Genomic DNA, 18,953 nt, shown 5'->3' on the forward strand with positions numbered 1-18,953 from the left:
AGGAGGGATATGAGGGCTGTGTGTATGTGTAACTAGGAGGGATATGAGGGCTGTGTGTATGTGTAACTAGGAGGGATATGAGGGCTGTGTGTATGTGTAACTAGGAGGGATGAGGACTGTGTGTATGTGTAACTAGGAGGGATATGAGGGCTGTGTGTATGTGTAACTAGGAGGGATATGAGGACTGTGTGTGTGTGTGTGTAACTAGGAGGGATATGAGGACTGTGTGTGTGTGTAACTAGGAGGGATATGAGGACTGTGTGTGTATGTGTAACTAGGAGGGATATGAGGGCTGTGTGTGTATGTGTAACTAGGAGGGATATGAGGACTGTGTGTATGTGTAACTAGGAGGGATATGAGGACTGTGTGTGTATGTGTAACTAGGAGGGATATGTGAAAACAAAAATGGCCTTGTGTACATTGACAATAAAATAATCTTCTAGGGGGGGGGGGGGGGGGGGGCATGCAACAGTAATATATATAATATATATATTTAAAAAAAGGATGACGACAGATGGATGAGATGTGAGGAAAGAGGTGGTCTTACCTTCCCCCAGGTTGTACACCTTGAAGCCAGATATCTTCTTGGAGAGGATGGACTTGGGCAGGTTGAGCAGGGCGGGGTTGTAGATGGGGAAGTCACTGTAGTACTGATCCAGCACCCACACCGCTGCCCGCTGAATGCTGCGAACAGAACCAGAGAGAGGCGGGTTAGATCCAGCACCTACACTGCTGCCTGCTGAATGCTGCGAACAGAACCAGAGAGAGGCGGGTTAGATCCAGCACCCACACTGCTGCCTGCTGAATGCTGCGAACAGAACCAGAGAGAGGCGGGTTAGATCCAGCACCTACACTGCTGGAGAACACCTTGCTCCCCCGCAATCCTGCATAACCCCTCCCACCCCGCTATCCTGGAGAACACCTCGCTCCCCCGCAATCCTGCATAACCCCTCCCACCCCGCTATCCTGGAGAACACCTCGCTCCCCCGCAATCCTGCATAACCCCTCCCACCCCGCTATCCTGGAGAACCCCTCCCCACCCCTGCTATCCGTTGTTAGATCCACGTCCCGTGATGATGACCGGGAGGATGCGACCCTCTCTGCACCGCCCCTTTGCCTCAAATAGATCCGCCATCAGCTCTATCTTTAAATGTTACTTGTCCTATTCGGACAAGTTATGTTTTTGGTAGGTTTTTATTGTTTTTACTACCGGGCTTACCAACTTTTATTGCAACACAACTATCACCTAGGGATGGGTACCTTTCACATTTGAACCGATACGGTACCTGTGAATCGATACCGGTACCCAGCGGTACCTTTTTTCTGTACTTTAGTCTCTAAAAATGAAATCTACCTACCTCAGTCGTAAAAAAAAATAAAATCCAAACTTCAAATAACTACACTTTCGACCGTTTTCGGCTCGCCATTGCCCCGAATGCTTTGTTGTTGAATCAAGTCAAATCCTAGGTAAGCGTATATTGTGCGTGTGAACGTTGACATGAAAGAAAAGATTAAAAATAAGTAAGTAAAAAAAAAAAAAAAGTGGGCCTCAGGTTTTGAGATGGGTGGATAGGAGACCATTGAAAGAGCTCCCGGTCAAATAATATCGAGAAAGGGAAGTAAACCCGTCTAAAACAAAATAAAAGGTGACAATTCAAAGATATAAGAGAAAAGGAAAGGAAAAGTGAGAGAAATAAGACCCCAGAAGACGTACAAACACCGGAGGAAAGATCTAGACACGAGGAAATGACGGAAGAAATAGCTCAGGCGAGCGTGACGCAGGTAGGCAGGGACGGAGACCCCGTGGAGCTCGCCTGGTTAGCGAGGTTCCAAGCGATCATACTGGCCAGATACATGCCGCCAAGGCTAGCCAGGAGCTACATGGCTAACCGGGCGAGCACACAGAATATTCAAGACAGCATTGATGGAAAAAGGGCCGGCATCCAAGCTGAAATGCAGAGCGCGTTGACTAGCCAACAGGCTAACGCAGTAGCTAACCAGGAGCTACAAGCTGGCAAACAGGCTAACGCAATGGATATCCAAGCTAACGTGCGGAACATCCAGGGCAACAGCGATGGACTCGGGGAGGAGTTGGAGAAGGGTCTGGGAATACAAGCTAACGTGGCGTTGGACCGCAGCGAGGCCTGGCCGGAGAAGTAGCTGCAAGCTAACATGGAAGTTATCACGTGAAAATGAAGCAGCAAGGGATACAAGCTAACGGGACGTGGGGCCGCAGCAAGGCCTGGTGGGCGAGGGAGCTACAAGCTAACATGGCCAACACGCGGACTGGACTCGATGCAAGGTGGGGTGTTCGGAGGAGCATGGAGGCTGGTTCGGGAGAGGTGAAACAGACGGCCCCCGGGGGAGGGACAGGGAGACGCTGGATACAAACGGACCAACCGGGACTCGGGCACCGAGGTCGGCCGGACCATCCGCACACTAGATGCAGGCGCGGGGGTCGCCCGGGCCAGCCAAGATGCGAACACGGAGGCCACACACACCAACCGGGACCCGAGCACCGAGATCAACCGGACCAGCCAGAACTCGAATAACGAAGTCTCACACACCAAGCAGGACTCGAGCACTGAGGTCATACACACCGACCAAGATTCAATACCACATATGCATAGAATTAGATAGAGAATGGAGGCAATGATTCAAGACATACTGCAGACAACACACAGACCACTGGGAATACAGACAAGGTGAACACATTAGTTGGGGAAATGGAGACTTGACTCGGGACATATAATACAAATAATACTAGACTAAACTATAGACACCAACACACAGAACACACAGCTAAGAGGACGGGGAACATGGGGAAAAACATTCAGAGACCTGATCGGGCGCTCTGGGAATGTACTATCATATGAAAGATAAAAATTCAAATAAAATGTTGGACAATAATAGGGACATTGGAGAACCCCCACAGGGGACAACTCCGTCGTTATAGGATGGGCCCTCTCCAGGAGAGCCTTACCCCTCCAACCCGCCAACAGGGGTCAAACAGGGTTAAAAGGAATTACCTGGGAAGTGCCAATTGTCTTTAGTCTTCTTTTATATTATTTCTTCAGAGTTATGGTAGAATAGCAGTTGCTTTAAATGTGCACATGGACAAATATGAAGGACAAGAATTCAAAATGTTGGACATGAAGAGAGGCTTGGAGAGCCTCCTTCGGGGGGTATCTTCGTCTCTGGGGGGGGGGCTTCTCCAGTGGGAGGGCTGATCCCCCTCTAAACCGCCAACCGGGGAAAGAGTGCGAACCATATAACCATTTATATCCATGTCATTTTTTCTTATTGTGTGGTTAGTTTTAATTTCATAAATGTATGCGGTGATGTCGGTGACATGGGAGGTACAGTGGGGTCGGGGGGAGGGGCCATCGTTCCGGCGGTTCGACCCGGGGGAGGGGGGGCCTTGCGTGTTGTGGGATTGGTGTGGGGGGGGGGCGGGGTTTCCTGGGGTCCTCGGCCGTCGTGGCCGGGCGGTCTGGTCTCCGGGACGGGGGGGCACCGGGCTTGGGGTCGCGGGGGCCATTGAGGCGTGGTGCTTAGGCCTTCTGCGGACCTGGGCTTGGGGCTCTCGTGGGCCGGGGGCCTGGCGGTCGGGCGGGGGCTCGGCTCCGTGCATGGTGGACCAGGATATGGGGGTGTTCTATCTCTCGGGGAGGAGGGCGGGGTTTCTCTCAGGGGGATCCGGGAGAGTGGGATCTCGTGGGTTGTGGGTTCGTTGTGCGTGGGGTGGGGGGCTTGGTGACATGGGAGGTAGCGGACTTGGCTCGGTGAAGGGGGGGGGGGGGGGGGGGAGAGTATCACCCCTTGCCCCTCTACTGGGTCTGGCCCAATCAAATTCAAGGTACCCGTGTCGCTGAGTGCTGGGCCCCGCGTGGGACGGACCTGGGATGCGGGGGAGCCCGGTTTCTAGGGGGGGAGGGCGGGGTTCCTCTGACAGGGGTCTGGACGGCTGAACGAGGCCATATTCAAGGGACCCATATATGTATGTTGTTATGTTATGGATGTCAATGTAAATGTTGTGTTGTACGTCTATAAATGTTATAAAAAAAAGTGTAAAAAAAAAAAAAAAAAAAAAAGTGTGTAAAAAAAAAAATATATATATATAGCCTATATATTTTTTTTTGGTATCTCACGTCAATCGATACTCTGTAGTACCGACATGTTTCGGTAAGTACCTTTAAAAGTACCGAATTCGGTACCCATCCCTACCCATCAGCGACATCTAAGAAGGGAGATCCCCCCTTGAATGGCCCTTCTAAGGTTTCTCTCCTCCACATTGCCTGTGGTGCATTTTTTTCTATTGCTAGGTTTTAGTGAGTTTTCCTTACCTTCGCGTGGGGTATGTCTGGGAGTGTTGCATTTATTTTAAATGTTTTGGACTTTATGGTGTTTTTGTTTTGTTCTTGATTTATTGTGATGTTTCTTCTTGACTTGGTTAAAGAAGACGTGTCCGGCCCATGGGGACATTAACGTGTGTTGTCGGGCCTTACAAATAGATTTGATTTGATCCTGGAGAACCCCTCCCACCCCTTCTATGAAGAGCTAGCCAAGAGGAGAACCCCTTTCCTTCCCCGCTATGAGGAGCTATCCTGGAGAACCCCTCCCACCCCCTCTATGACAAGCAGAAAGACTGGGAGACTCATGTTACTGACCAAAACACTCTATAATCAGTGATGGCTGTCGGAATGTATGGTTATTATATTATGTAGCCCACTTATTTTAACAAATATATATATATATATATATTTTAACCACCACCCAAAGCCATGCTGACTTGGCTAAATGACATCCAGACGTTTCTTCCTGAAACAACAGGGGAGTACCATGGTTTCAGCCCCCACCACTACATCACTGTCTAAATCAATCATTATATATATATATATACACACACAGTATATATATATATATATACACACACACAGTATATATATATATATATACACATACCGGTACATACATGATATGATATACCTCACAACGTCTGTTTCAATAAAGGCTAAACAGGGTAAACAGCACCCTCTAGTGACCAGGAGGTGTTAAAGGGATATTTCACTTTAGAAGTATGATATTTAGACTTGGCCCTCAAAATGAACGTAAGAGAACGAGATACCTGGGAGGAACGGTGGCGTCGACAGCGGATGACAGGGACAGCGGTGGCCGCTAACTTTCTTGTAGATGACTTCAGCAGAGGTAAGACTGCAGATATTTGACTACTAAAGTTCTACCAAAGTGAAATATCACTTTAAATAGGTTGCAATATCCCATATTCATTGGAGTGCGAGGTGTGTTCACGACAGCACCCCATGAAGCGCACGCATGGCTGCTATTCAAACTAGTGTGCCGTGGCATGACATCACAGAGTGCAGATAGTAGAGTGCAGAGACAGAGTGCGCGTCTCAGACGGCCATTGCATATGAACAATAGGCTCACGTTTCGTTATCACAATGACAATAGACAGAAAAAGGCCACCTAACTGGCAGAATGCCAAAGACACGCACACCCCAGTTACACACAGGAGTATACAGCAAAATACAGGAAAATACACGCAGGGACTTATTTTTGTTGTACTGTACAGTACACCGACATTTGAATCTAATCGAATGCAGACTTTGACCACCAACTCCTACGTACACAAAGGCACACTTGCATTGCACAAATGTATACACACTCGGGTTGCACGATACACCAATGCTAGAAAAGTATTGTAATACCCAGCCGGTCCAATACTCCACTTATTCCATCCCCTCAGTCCGTACGGAGCGTGGTAAGAAGGCGTTCTCCTACTCTGCCCCCTCCACCTGGAACACGCTACAGCAGAGTCTGAAGCTGGCCAGCTCAGTCCCCCTAGCGAGCTTTAACTTGATGTTGGGTGTCTTGGAGAGGAGCTTCTATGCTCTGCTCTTGTTTTTAAGGATGAATTTTTTCTCCACCCCCTCTTTGGCACATTATGTTTTGTGTTGTTGTAATTTATTGTGTGTCGACTGGTGAGTGTACTGTTGCTGTTTACATGTGTAACTGTCACATGGGCTGCTGTCGGAACAGGTCGCACTTAGGCTACGTTTAGACGGAGAGAGTCTGAACAGAAACCGCAAAAGTCGTCTTGCGGTCTCACTTTTAATTTTGCGTTTAGACTAGCGTTTTGGGATGGAATTCTGTGTGCAGACGACGCTGTAACGACTCGAGACCCACTGTCACACGATTGGCGCATATGTCACATGACGTGCTGTGAAGACCCGCCCTACTCTGCCTCTGATTCGCAGACTGTGGGTGGGGAATGTGATTGACCAAAGCAGAGTCACTCACAGACAGTGAGTTGTGATAGCCGCGGGACAGATTCTTGTGTATTTAAAAGTACTGCCAATGTAGCCTTCAGGTGATCGCCATGGATAGAATCAGACATGCTTTGTTTTTACGCTTCTAGGCTACTGGCGCATGCCTGTGATGTAAGCAGTACGCGCGACGAGAGCCTTGACAACCCTTTCGTCATCGTTTTATGCGGTTTGACAGTTTAGATGATAGCGCAAAGGTTTATCGTTTCTAGGAATTCCACCCTGGAAGGTGGTCTCACTTTTTTACGGTTTTACCCCGTAAAAATGCCGTTTCCGTATAAACGAAAGGCACATCCGAAAAAATATTTTTGCGGATTCACCTGCTAGCGTTTCCGTCTAAACAGGGCCTTAGTAAATGAGACCGAGGTCTCAAGGTGATTTTACTATTTAAATAAAGACAAAAAAAAGTATAAAAAAAATATTAGTATCGATACCTTTAGAATAATAGCCTGATGCCGTATTTTCAATGAGTTGAGTGGATGCATGACCGGAGTAGTGTGTGTGTGTGTGTGTGTGTGTGTGTGTGTGTGTGTGTGTGTGTGTGTGTGTGTGTGTGTGTGTGTGTGTGTGTGTGTGTGTGTGAGAGAACGTGCGCTTTGCGTAGTGGGCGTGTCAACACACCAAGGTATTTTCCACATTGTCTGTTGGTGATTCTGTCTAAAGCCAGTGTGTTGGTGATTCTGTCTAAAGCCAGGACTCCAGTGTTGGTGATTCTGTCTAAAGCCAGGACTCCAGTGTTGGTGATTCTGCCTAAAGTAGGGCCCTATGAAATCCGTTTTTATCTTTTCCCTCTTTCGGATTTGAATGTTCCTGTTTTTGGATTTCTCAGTTTTATTTTTATTTTTTTTATAATTATTTCCTTTGGATTTAAGTTTAACAAAAAATTATGTTTTTAACTAACTTTAATAACAGTACATCTGCCGTATAACAGTGCCAGTGCAGTTTTTTATTCAGTTCATTTCAATGCGGTTCAACTGCCAGTGCAGTGCAATAACTAAATAATAATTAAATAGTTAAATAATAAAAAATTATAATTTGTTTAAAATAAATCAGAAAAAAACTAAAATGTAATTTCTTTCAATGATGTCCTTTAAAGAAACGAATAACCAATAAATATGAAGTTATGTTTAAACTTCTGTTGTCAAGCGGCGTCAATATAACCCACCCCCTTTCCTCACGAATGGAACTAGTGTTGTGGAGTCCGCTTTGAGCGTTTTCCAGGGTTAGCATCTAACGCTAGTTAGCTTAGCCTAGTCATCATGGATAACTTGGTTAGCAGCTAACGTTAGCCCATTGCTTGCGTCAATTAAATTGCATGTCATTAAAGGTCCGCGCTGGTCTGTCTAATGAAATTACAATTGCATGTAATTTAAGGTCCGCGCTGGTCATGTGTCTATAATGAAATGAGAGGACAGCTCTGCGCAAAAGCAAGTCTCATCTCAGCCGCAACGTGACAACATATACTCGATGTTCACGATATAGTAATTTACTACATCTCATGTAGAACAAGCCGCGATACACCGAGTATACTCGATATATCGCCCAGCCCTACGCCATTCCGTGTTAATATCTCAATTCCGTGAAATCCTCCGCGATTCCGCAATCGCAGATTCCATAGGGCCCTACCTAAAGCCAGGACTCCAGTGTGTTGTTGCTTCCGTCTAAAGCCAGGACTCCAGTGTCGAGCGTTTCACCCCATTAGCGACTAAAATAAGATGAGTGTGGAAAATTACCGCAGTATCGTTTTAAAACCGGTATCATGATACTTGGCATCGGTATCAAAGTCAACATTTTGGTATTGTGACAACACTAGTACACACACAAACTAACCTCAGATGGCCCACGTTGTAGAAGCGGCTGGTCCCGTCCGTGGTCCTCACCACCTTGAGGCAGAAGGTGGGCTGCAGGTGCCGGACCTCCAGCAGCACCAGGGCCAGGTACTGGATGAACAGCAGGGCGTCCACCAGCGACGCCGCGTAGCCCACGATTCCCCGGTAGTCGCGCTCCCGCGGCTCCAGCACGCGCACGCCATAGAACAGCCAGTAGGACGCCACGAACAGGAACACCAGCGCCAGCAGGAGGCAGCGGAACACGAAGAAGCGCGGCAGCGTGGCCCGCGGCGGCCGGAGGAACAGCGCCCAGGTGGAGATGAGGAGCACCAGGAGCTTGAAGGCCAGGGAGACGTAGAGGCCCTCGCAGGGCGTCCCGCACGGGTCCAGGGTGTCCCGCCACAGGAGCTGGGGGAGAGCCAGGAAGGCCAAGGGGGTGGCCAGAGCGAAGAGGCCCAGGACGGCGCCCAGCGCCGGGCCGAGGAAGCGGCGACACTCCAGGGGGGAGGTCTCCTCCAGGTCCTTGGAGACGCGCGTCAGGTCCTCGTTGGAGATGCTGTCCACGGAGGTGCCGGTGACCACGGTGGTGGTCTCGCCCCAGTTGTCATCCTGGAGACGGGGGTTAGGGTTAGGATTGTAATAGAATTATGCTCTTGATTGTATCTCTTGTTGTGATATTGTGAGTGAACACTAAGGCAAATTCCTAGCAACGGAAACGTTAGTGAAGCAGTAATCCATCTGTGAAGATGGGGGTAAACTCTGACCCTGTCGTCTCCTCTGGTGGACTCCGTGTCCAGGAGGGGCTCTCCGGGGGTCTGGATGGTGACCGACTTGTCCCCGCGGCTGCTGCTGTCCCGGCTCTTGGAGCGATGCCGGTCCCTCTTGTCCCTGGAGACGAGAGACAAGTTCCAACAACTTAGTTACACTGTGACATGAGAGATATGTCTGTGAGATACCTGGATGCAACAAGTTTCAAGTTTCTTTAATAGTTGTCATACAGAAGTACAGAATACTTTTGTACAAAATGCTTCTTACTGTTGCGCTCCAGAGACTGTGCATGACAAGATAAGTATGAAATAAAAACATAGTAAAAATTAGAAGAAAAAAAAGAGGTCACAGTGTTCAGTTTAGACATATGTACAATGTTCGTAGACGTAGTTACCATACAATATACAATACTGTGCAGTGTACTAATATACAATACTATATAGTGCAAGGCATAAATGGACGAGGTGCAGTTTAGGTACAATTCACAGTAGGTGTACGAGTTGTTGGTGTTCAAATTATTAGATAGTGTGTGTGTGTGTGTGTGTGTGTGTGTGTGTGTGTGTGTGTGTGTGTGTGTGTGTGTGTGTGTGTGTGTGTGTGTGTGTGTGTGTGTGTGTGTGTGTGTGTAATAAATCGTGTGTGTATCAAATGCAGTGTGTGTATATATCAAAATTTGCAGTGTGTGTGTATTTAATATAAAATACAGTGTGTGTATATATATCAAATGCAGTGTGTGTGTATATATATGAAATGGAGTGTGTGTAATGCATGCCGTGTGTGTATCTAATAATGCATTGTGTGTGTGTGTATCAAATGCAGTGTGTGTGTGCAGTGGCGTTGCGCAATATGTCGGGGCTCCCCCGCAGATCAGACCATGGGGCCCCGCCCACTCCCCTAAATCAATAATAAAGTGAGATGGGATAGACATCGCGGCCACTTAAAGCTTTTTTTTTCTTCTTAATTTTTTCAGGCATCATTCATTGACAAAAACAAGTGGCTTTGTATTTGTTGTAACATGAAGGTATTGTAGAACGTTATAGCCATATCATAATTTGAGTTCACACAACGGAACAGTTCACATATCATAATTCTGTATAAAAGAAAAGTATAGCCTACAAAAAAGAAAAAAAAACACATCCTATAGGCCAGTGGTTCTCAAACTTTTTACACCAAGTACCACCTGAGAACGTAGCTGGCTCTCCAAGTACCACCATATGACCGGCGTTAAAATACAGTCTATTCAGCTATGCACAGTTCACGCAGGAGGCAAATGTATTCCTAATAACATTATTTATTGTTAACTTTTGTCAGACACAGCCACAATGTACAAAGGGATAGCACTAGAACTAGCAAACGCTTCCACACAACTCATACAATGCAAGGGGCATTGAGAACATAATAACTAACATAGCAAGTGAGAAAATTAAGAACAACTGTATTTCAGCAAATGTACTTAATTCTCTCTATCTCTATCTCTCTCTCTCTCTCTCTCTCTCTCACACAGCAAGCAATTGTCCGTCATTCTCTCACACACACACACACACACACACACACACACACACACACACACACACACACACACACACACACACACACACACACACACACACACACACACACACACACACACACACACACACACACACACACACACACACACACACACACACACACACACACACACACACACACACACACACACACACACACACACAATTATTTTGTTACAAAAACTTGATTTCCTGCATTCTGGTGCAGGAATTTTTGAATTTTTATATGCCAGTGTTTGTGATGGGCATCACAAATTATTGTAAAAAAGAAAAGAAAACACATATTCAATACATTTTTGAATGTTTACCCTTTAAATGCCAGTTTGTGTGATGGCATCACAAATTATTGTTAAAAAAAACACAAAAAAGTATAAAAAAAAAAAAAAAAAAAAAGGCTTTTTTGGAAATGTTTTCAAGTACCACCAGCAGTACCACCAAGTACCACTAGTGGTACGCGTACCACAGTTTGAGAACCACTGCTATAGGCTACATAGTAGAGGATGCAGTCAGGAGCTGCTTTCTATTGTATAGGCCTATTATTTTATACGAGCACGTCTCCTGGCATTCTTCTGCGCAAAGTCCTGTAGAACACTCTTTAAATAATAGACTGCGCGCACGTCGGCTCTCAATACTAGAAACGTTAATAATAATAGCTTCAAATTCTCTCGCTCTCATTTGGCAGCATGTGTCGTTTATGATACGAGGAAATAATCTGACCATTGACGCACAAATAGCATCCGATAGTTTTACGAGAGAGTTGGGGTTTTGGACCGAGGTCCTAACCAGAATAACTACACTAACACTGGCCTCTCGCAACTCTGCTTTCCGGAGTCAGTGAGAGAAAATAGGTGATATAGATAATGGTAATTTCTTATCTACCATATAACTTATGGCGCGTTATGCGCACAATTTAAACCATGTACTAAAAAATTAACGGATTAGATTCCAGTTCCAATGTAACCTGTAGGCTACTTGTACTGGTTATGGCGGTTATGTAGTGTGGCTGGGGGCCTGGCTGGGCTGTCTGTCTGCCTGGACTCGGAGCTGACCGGGGGGTTGAGGTGGGGAGCTTACTGCCGATGCATCTTCAGTAACGTTAGAGTCAGTCTACCTTTGCTGCCTGCTGGAACAATGATGTTCTTTTTCGTAGCTTTGCCGTCTCCTGTTCGGCTTTCACTCTCATCTTGTTTTTCTGAGCACCGCTTAGGTATTTGCGCTTCATTTTTACCGGCGCTTCCCGCTGTGTTTTGAACGCTGCCCAGCCTGCCAATGAACATTAGTTATCAGCCGGCTAGCCCTATCGCAGGTGAGCAAATAATTACAACATAGCAGGGAGGGGGGGGCCCCGCCCTCTGCGCGAGATGCATCCAGCTGCAGCCCCGCAGAACCATACTGGGCTCCTCCCACTGCCACACTGCGCCCTGTTCCCGCGCGTTACAAAATCTAAGAGGATAGCCTACAGTGGGGGCGGGGCCCCCTAAGCTCGGGGGCTCCCCCGCACTGCGGGGGGTGCGGGGGCCTCCGCTACGCCACTGTGTGTGTGTGTATATATATCAAATGCAATGTGTGTAATGCATGCCGTGTGGGTGTGTGTATCAAATGCAGTGTGTGTGTTTAAAAAAAGATTTTTTTTATAATCTTTCCCCCCCTCCTTTTTCCGTTTTTCTCCCATCCCAATGTTAGTCGTTATGCCAATTCCCAATCCCCTTCCTGGTCGTTGCGCACTTACCCTCCCCCCCCCCCCCCCATACCGTCGGTCTGGGAGGGTGGAGACTATCACATGCTTCCTCCAACACATGTGTAGCCAGCCCACCGCTCCTTTTCATCCTGGCAGCGCGGACTCTCACTGGGGGAGTGTAACAAGTTCAAGTTCAAGTTCTTTAATAGTTGTCATACAGAAGTACAGAATACTTTCATACAAAATGCTTCTTACTGTTACGCTCCAGAGACTGTGCTAGACAAGATAGTATCAAATAACATAGTAACATAATATAGCATGAATTTAGAAGAAGAAAATGAGGTCACAGTGTTCGGTATAGACATATGTACAATGTTCTGAGTTACTATATAATATACAATACACAATACTATGCAGTGTACTAATGTACAGTACTATCTAGTGCAAAGCAGAAATGGGATGAGGTACAATTTTAGGTACAATTTACAGTAAGGTGTACGAGTTGTAGTGCAATCCTTCATCCATAAATATAAAGTGTGGGGAGTGGGTGCTACAGTGTGTTTGTTTAAAGTGGGTGTGTGCTATAAGTGTGTGGAGTGGGTGCTACAGTGTGTTTGTTTAAAGTGAGTGTGTGCGTGTGGATGTGTGTGCTATGTGCGTTTGGTGGTTGTTGTTGTGTAGTGTTCATTCATTGTTCGTTTAGCAGCCTGATGGCCTGGGGATAGAAGCTTCTTCTGAGTCTTTCTGTGCTCGCCTTGAGACTCCTGTATCGCTTGCCTGACCGCAGCAGTTCAAAGAGGCAGTTGTTCGGGTGACTGGAGTCTTTAATGATTCTCTTAGCCTTGCCCTTGCAACGCTTGTAGTAAATGTTCTGGAGGGTGGGGAGCCCCCCTCCAATTGTGCGTTCGGCTGAACGTGTCACTCTTTGTAGTGTGCTTTGGTCTTGTGCAGTGCTATTCCCAAACCAGGAGGTGATGTTGCCGGTCAAGATGCTCTCTATTGTACATGAGTAGAAGTTCTTAAGGATCTTCTGGCTGACTTGGAACTTCCTTAGGCGCCTGAGGAAGTAGAGGCGTTGTCGTGCCTTCTTCACAACACTGTTAATGTGTGTGGTCCATGTCAAGTCCTCGGATATGTAGGCTCCGAGGTACTTAAAGCTGTTGACTCTCTCAACCGGTGCCCCGTCGATGCTGAGGGGGCTGTAGTCCTTGACCCCCGACCTCCTGAAGTCCACAATCATCTCCTTTGTTTTGCTGACGTTCAGGGAGAGGCTGTTTTCCTGGCACCATCCCGCCAGGACCTTGACCTCTTCCAGGTAGGCCCTCTCGTCGTTGGCAGAGATCAGGCCCACCACCACTGTGTCGTCAGCAAATTTGACGATTGTATTGCTACTCCGCTGAGCCACACAGTCGTGTGTGTACAGGGAGTAGAGGAGGGGACTCAGAACACAGCCCTGGGGGGCCCCTATGTTGAGGGTGATGGATGAGGAGGTGCAGTTGCCTGCTCTCACCACCTGGGGTCTGCCAGTCAGGAAGTCCAAGACCCACTGGCAGAGGTCATAGCCCAAGCCCAGGTCCCTGAGCTTGGCTATGAGTATGGAGGGGACTATGGTATTGAATGCCGAGCTGTAGTCGATGAATAGCATTCTCACATAGTTCCCCTGCCTTTTGTCCAGGTGTGATGCTGCTGTGTGCAGCACATGGGATATGGCGTCCTCCGTGGACCTGTTGGGGCGGTATGCAAATTGCAGGGGGTCCATGTTGATGGGGAGGGAGGAGCAGATGTAGCCCTTGGTCGGCACAGACTTTTAGGACGCGGCCGGGGATGCCGTCTGGACCTGCTGCCTTCCTGATATTCACTTTTTTAAAGGTCCGCCTCACCTCATGCTCTGTTACCCTGAACACTGCGCCTCCATCAGCAGCCGACCCCCCCCCCCCCATTGCCGAGGCTTGTGAGCTGGTGTTGTTATTACCAGCATCAAACCTCGCATAGAAGGTATTGAGGTCATTTGCTAAGGAGATGTCACTGTTCAGTTTGAGGGAGGCGCCTTTGTAGTCTGTCATCGTTTTGAGCCCCTGCCACATAGCTCTAGAGTCAGCTTGTTCAAACTGGAGTTCAATTTTATCCCTGTAGCGTCGTTTGGCCTCTGACACTGTCCTCCTTACGTTGTATCGCGCCACCTTGTGGTCATTCATGTTGCCTGCCTCTAGGCCGTCGTTGTATGCTTTGGTGCGCTCTCTCAGAGCTTCACGGACGGATTTGTCTACCCAGGGTTTTTGATTTGGGTAAACTTTCATTTTGGTAGTGGGGATTGTTTCTTTCACCCTAGTACAAACATAGTCCAGCACTGTCTCCGTGTAGGCATTAATGTTATCTGTGTCGCGGAACACATTCCAGTCTGTGTTGTGAAACACTGACCGGATCGTATCCTCTGACGTCACATCCCGTTTCTGCACCTCTCGCGAGACTACGGGAGTACTTTTAATTCTCTGTCTGTACTTTGGTGAAAGAAAAATGGATGCGTGATCTGACTTACCGAAGCCACTATCAGAATGAGCCTTGTAGCCACCTTTAAATTGCGTGTAACAGTGATCTAGGATGTTACCGCCTCTGGTGTTGCAAGTCACATGCTGATAGAAGTCAGGCAATACCTTTCTCAGATTGGCGCTATTGAAATCTCCCAGAACTAAAATGGCGGCGTTAACATTCGCCACTTGGATTCTATTTACCTCGTCGTGTAGTCTGGAGAGCGCAACCTTGTTGCTGGCTTGCGGTGGAATATACACTCCGACCAGGACGATCGCCGTTAACTCCCTCGGGAGGAAGAAAGGACGACACTTGATGGTTATATATTCCAGTTCTGGGGAGCAGTGGTTGGATAATTCCTTCACATTAGTTGGGTCGCTCCAATTTTTGTTAAACATGAAGGCAATACCTCCTCCACGTTGTTTACCGGACTCTGCTGATCTGTCCTTGCGGTGTGGAAGGGTCACACTACCTCTCCTAGATCCTTCCCTCGCTGTGCAGAGGCACCCCGACCGAACTGTAGGAGTCGCCGTTTACAACGACCAGGACCCACTCACCGGCTTTCCCACCCGCTGACACTGCCAATTGTGTCAGTATGGACGGCCGACCAAGCCGGAGGCACCGCGGCAGCTGGATTCGATCCCACTGTCTCTGCGGTGGTAGACAGACGCTTAGTCCACTGCGCTACCCGGCCGCCGTGTGTGTGTTTAATGCATCCCATCCCTCCATGTGTGGTTGTTGACAGTAAAGATGTCACCATTTTAGAAGTAGGATGTACCTCTGATTAGTCTGGAAGAGGTGTTTCTTACCAAGGTTTAAAGCACCAACTGCTCCAGGATCAGGGCTCTACAGTGCGACCATATTGCTCGCATATGCCCCTAAAAATATGTGCGTGCGAACATGCAAAATCAAGTACTCGCACGGCGTGCGAGTGGGGCCAGCGAGTGCAGAGTACAGCCTCTCATTCGTCCTTTTTTTTCTCCGCTGCGAGAATCGTTAAAAAACTACAAGTCCCACAGTTCACAGCCGCATAAACGTTCCAATCACAGTAGTTTCCTGTGGTCACGCGACTGGAAACCGAAAGTAATGATCAGCGGCTGCGTCACTGTCTGAGTCAAACAATAATACAGCCATGTCGAAGCCCATTCATTTTTATTTTGCGCGAAAGATACCGGAGAATGAGAAGTCAGGCGAGGCAGCTCATGTTACAGAGGTGATGGTTAACGTTAACGTTAACCAAGATACTGACGCTAGCCAGCATGCTAGCGAAGTTGGCCAAGCTAGCGAGGCTACACCCACTGTAGCACCCAATGTAGCCACTGTAGCTAGCGAAGCTACACCCACTGGAGCCGGAGGGAAGACATACACATTTAACGTGAATTGGCTAAACATTTCCCCATGGCTAGAGTTAACACTTTCAGCGCCACGCCTGGTTTTCCGTTTTACCGCTTGAATGCCACCATCGGCGCCAATGTTAACGTTAATATCGCCTAATCTATGTTTTAAATTATGTGTCTAATCTGCCCATCGCATTATCAAAGACTATTTTCCAGTCAGTGCTGTGAAGGCAGATTGTTTTTTTTATCGCGTCGTTGCCGTTTCAGAGCAGTTAGAAAAGCCCCCGTTTTGATATAAAAAACAGCTCATTCTGGAGCATTCTATGAAAATCGTCTTTTAGTGGAATATTCCACAACGTTGATATTCGTCAGCCTTTTTATGAATCGTTTTCAAATAAACGCTAGATGATCAATATTATACGTGCACGCACGCACATTACGGCCGCGCACTGATAATCGCTCCGTTGATTTCCTCACGGACTTTTACAGTGAAACCGAAAGAAGACATTTCACAAAACAGCTTATAACTTCATCAAACTTACTCTGATTATCCTATCACTGATAACATAGAGTCCTTACCTGACATCAGATGGTATCCAACTGGTATATTCCAATTCCTGATCACCATTCGAAAAAATCGATACGTGTATGGATCCAACGCGATACAGTAGAACTCCATGATCCGCGGGGATCTGAGGCTCCAGAATGAACTCTAGTAACCCCGGCTGGATCAGTGAACTGGAAAATGAGTACCGGATTTTTTTCCCCATTCATTTTCATTGAGTCCATTCCAAAATCACTTATGTCATCTAGGAGACGACAGGGGGCGCTTTTTTCAACAGTGATCGCCGGCGCCCCTCGGCTATACTCGGGTAGGCTCGGGTGATGCAATAATTTTTCAGATCGCAAAAAATAAAAAATTATAATAATTCCGAGAAATCTCGTGAGTGGCATGCAACCACCTATAAAAAAAAACGAGAAATCTCGTGAGTGGCACTCAAAGTGTTAAAAAACAATGTCATGTTTTGTAAATATTGCAAAGTAGGATCGATGCATTGCGATGCATTGTTACACCCCTAACTGGCCCACTGTGTATGTGTGTACAGCTAACTTGGCTAGCGTTATCAACCGCAGAGGTGGGCAATCCAGCTGTAGCGCCGGACGGCCAGAGTGCAAGCGGTGTGGCAATAGGGTCCAGCTGCAGCGCCGGACGGCCAGAGTGCAACGGTGTGACGTCGTAATGGACCCGTCTCAAAACCCTGCCCTCTTTTCTTGATCCTCCAATCACAGCTGTCGCTTACCTCTGACTTCCTCGTACAAACAAAGTTTTGAAGTCTGAGGTAAGCGACAGCTGTGATTGGAGGATCAAGAAAAGGGGCAGGGTTTGAGATAGGTCCATTGGCAGAATCGACTGTCAATCAATGGTCTACCTGACACGCAAACTACTGTACTGGAGGTGTACAGTATTTCAATAGGCAACCCTGAAAGGATTATTTTTCTAAAAGAGCAACACTAGCTCCCCCCTCTACTGATGGCCCTGGTTGTAAAGCCAGTGTCTCCTTTTTGTTCAATATCACTGCCTTTCTTATTAGGCCTAGTTGTTGGCTACAACTTTGCCATAGTAGGCATTAATCACTTAATTAATAGTTCAAATGTCTGTCCCATTCCCGTTTGCACACGCAGATGATACACACACACGCACACAGTGGGCCAGTGACTTTGGTGGTATGTGCTATTGCACAGATGTGTCCCGTTTGCACATGCACGCACAGTACAAATATACATTTATTTTTGAAAAAAAAAAAAAACTCTGTTACTTGACATATTTTCACTGTGCTCCTAAATATTTTTGAGTGCTCCTAAATTTCTTTGTGTGCTCCTAAATTTTTTCATTTAGGAGCACCTGTGCCCCTAGTGAAAAAGGTTAGCGTAGAGCCCTGAGGATGCCGTTACACTCAGCTTGGGGTAATAATGTCACATGAAGTGTAAGGTCGCTTTCACACAGGGGCTGTTTGGTCCGGACTATCGGACCAGAATTCGATAGTCCGGTTTTTCGGGTTTGTGTGAATGCGCGTCGAACTCGGTCCGTGGACCAAACACGCAAACTCTGGTCCGCCTGAAAACGTAGGTCTCGGTTCGCTTCATCGGACCAAACGTAGGAAGTCACCTGATAAACCATCTATTATTACCGCAGCGCGCATTCACTGCAAAACAAGCACACTGCATCAATCCATCTATCTATCTACTGTGCATCTTGGGGTAGAAGGAAGAAAAAAAAGACAGCTGTTATTATTATTAATATTACCGCGGCTCGCATTCACTGCAAAACAAGCACACTGCATCTATCTATCTACTGTGCATCTTGGGGTAGAAGGGAAAAAAAACACAGCTGTTATTATTATTAATATTACTGCGGTGCGCATTCACTGCAAAACAAGCACACTGCATCTATCTATCTATCTACTGTGCATCTTGGGGTAGAAGGGGAAAAAAACACAGCTGTTATTATTATTAATATTACCGCGGCGCGCATTCACTGCAAAACAAGCACACTGTGTAAACATGTCTCGTGGACAGACTTGGGGGGCAGAAGACCAAATAAAACAGCTGCTTGTGGGGAATGTGGGCACTCACAAAAACAACGAGGTGTACAAGTTGTTTAGCGAGAGGATGGCGGTAATGGGAATTATAATCGAATGATGGATCAATGCCACGTCTCTGCTACTACGCTTCACGCAGTTTGTGTTGACGCGCATTTCACTTCCTGAAAGGGAGGGATCTTCACTCTCCATTGTGTCCAATAGACGAGCGCCCTTTTCGACCGCATGACATTGTTCAGAAAGTTCGGTGCGCCTGACAATTGCTATGTGAGCGCAGGCGAACCAAATGAAGAATACAACAATGTTGCAACTTCACCA

At 47.2% G+C, this 18,953-nt stretch overlaps 1 protein-coding gene across 1 annotated transcript in view; it reads right to left on the reverse strand.

Annotated features, from left to right (window-relative positions):
- The window catches only part of LOC311227680 (vang-like protein 2), a 62,406-nt gene that overhangs the window by 16,656 nt on the left and 26,797 nt on the right, over positions 1 to 18,953 (reverse strand). The window contains exons 3-5 of the mRNA XM_084313426.1: positions 8,941 to 9,064; positions 8,178 to 8,785; positions 548 to 684 (exon numbers count right to left, since the gene is read on the reverse strand). Coding sequence (XP_084169552.1) covers positions 548 to 684; positions 8,178 to 8,785; positions 8,941 to 9,064 — 869 coding nt within the window. The remainder of the gene's footprint in view (positions 1 to 547; positions 685 to 8,177; positions 8,786 to 8,940; positions 9,065 to 18,953) is intronic.

The sequence above is a fragment of the Notolepis coatsorum genome, assembly GCF_963971535.1.
Source record: "Notolepis coatsorum genome assembly, chromosome: 4".
Classification (NCBI taxonomy): Eukaryota; Metazoa; Chordata; class Actinopteri; order Aulopiformes; family Paralepididae; genus Notolepis; species Notolepis coatsorum.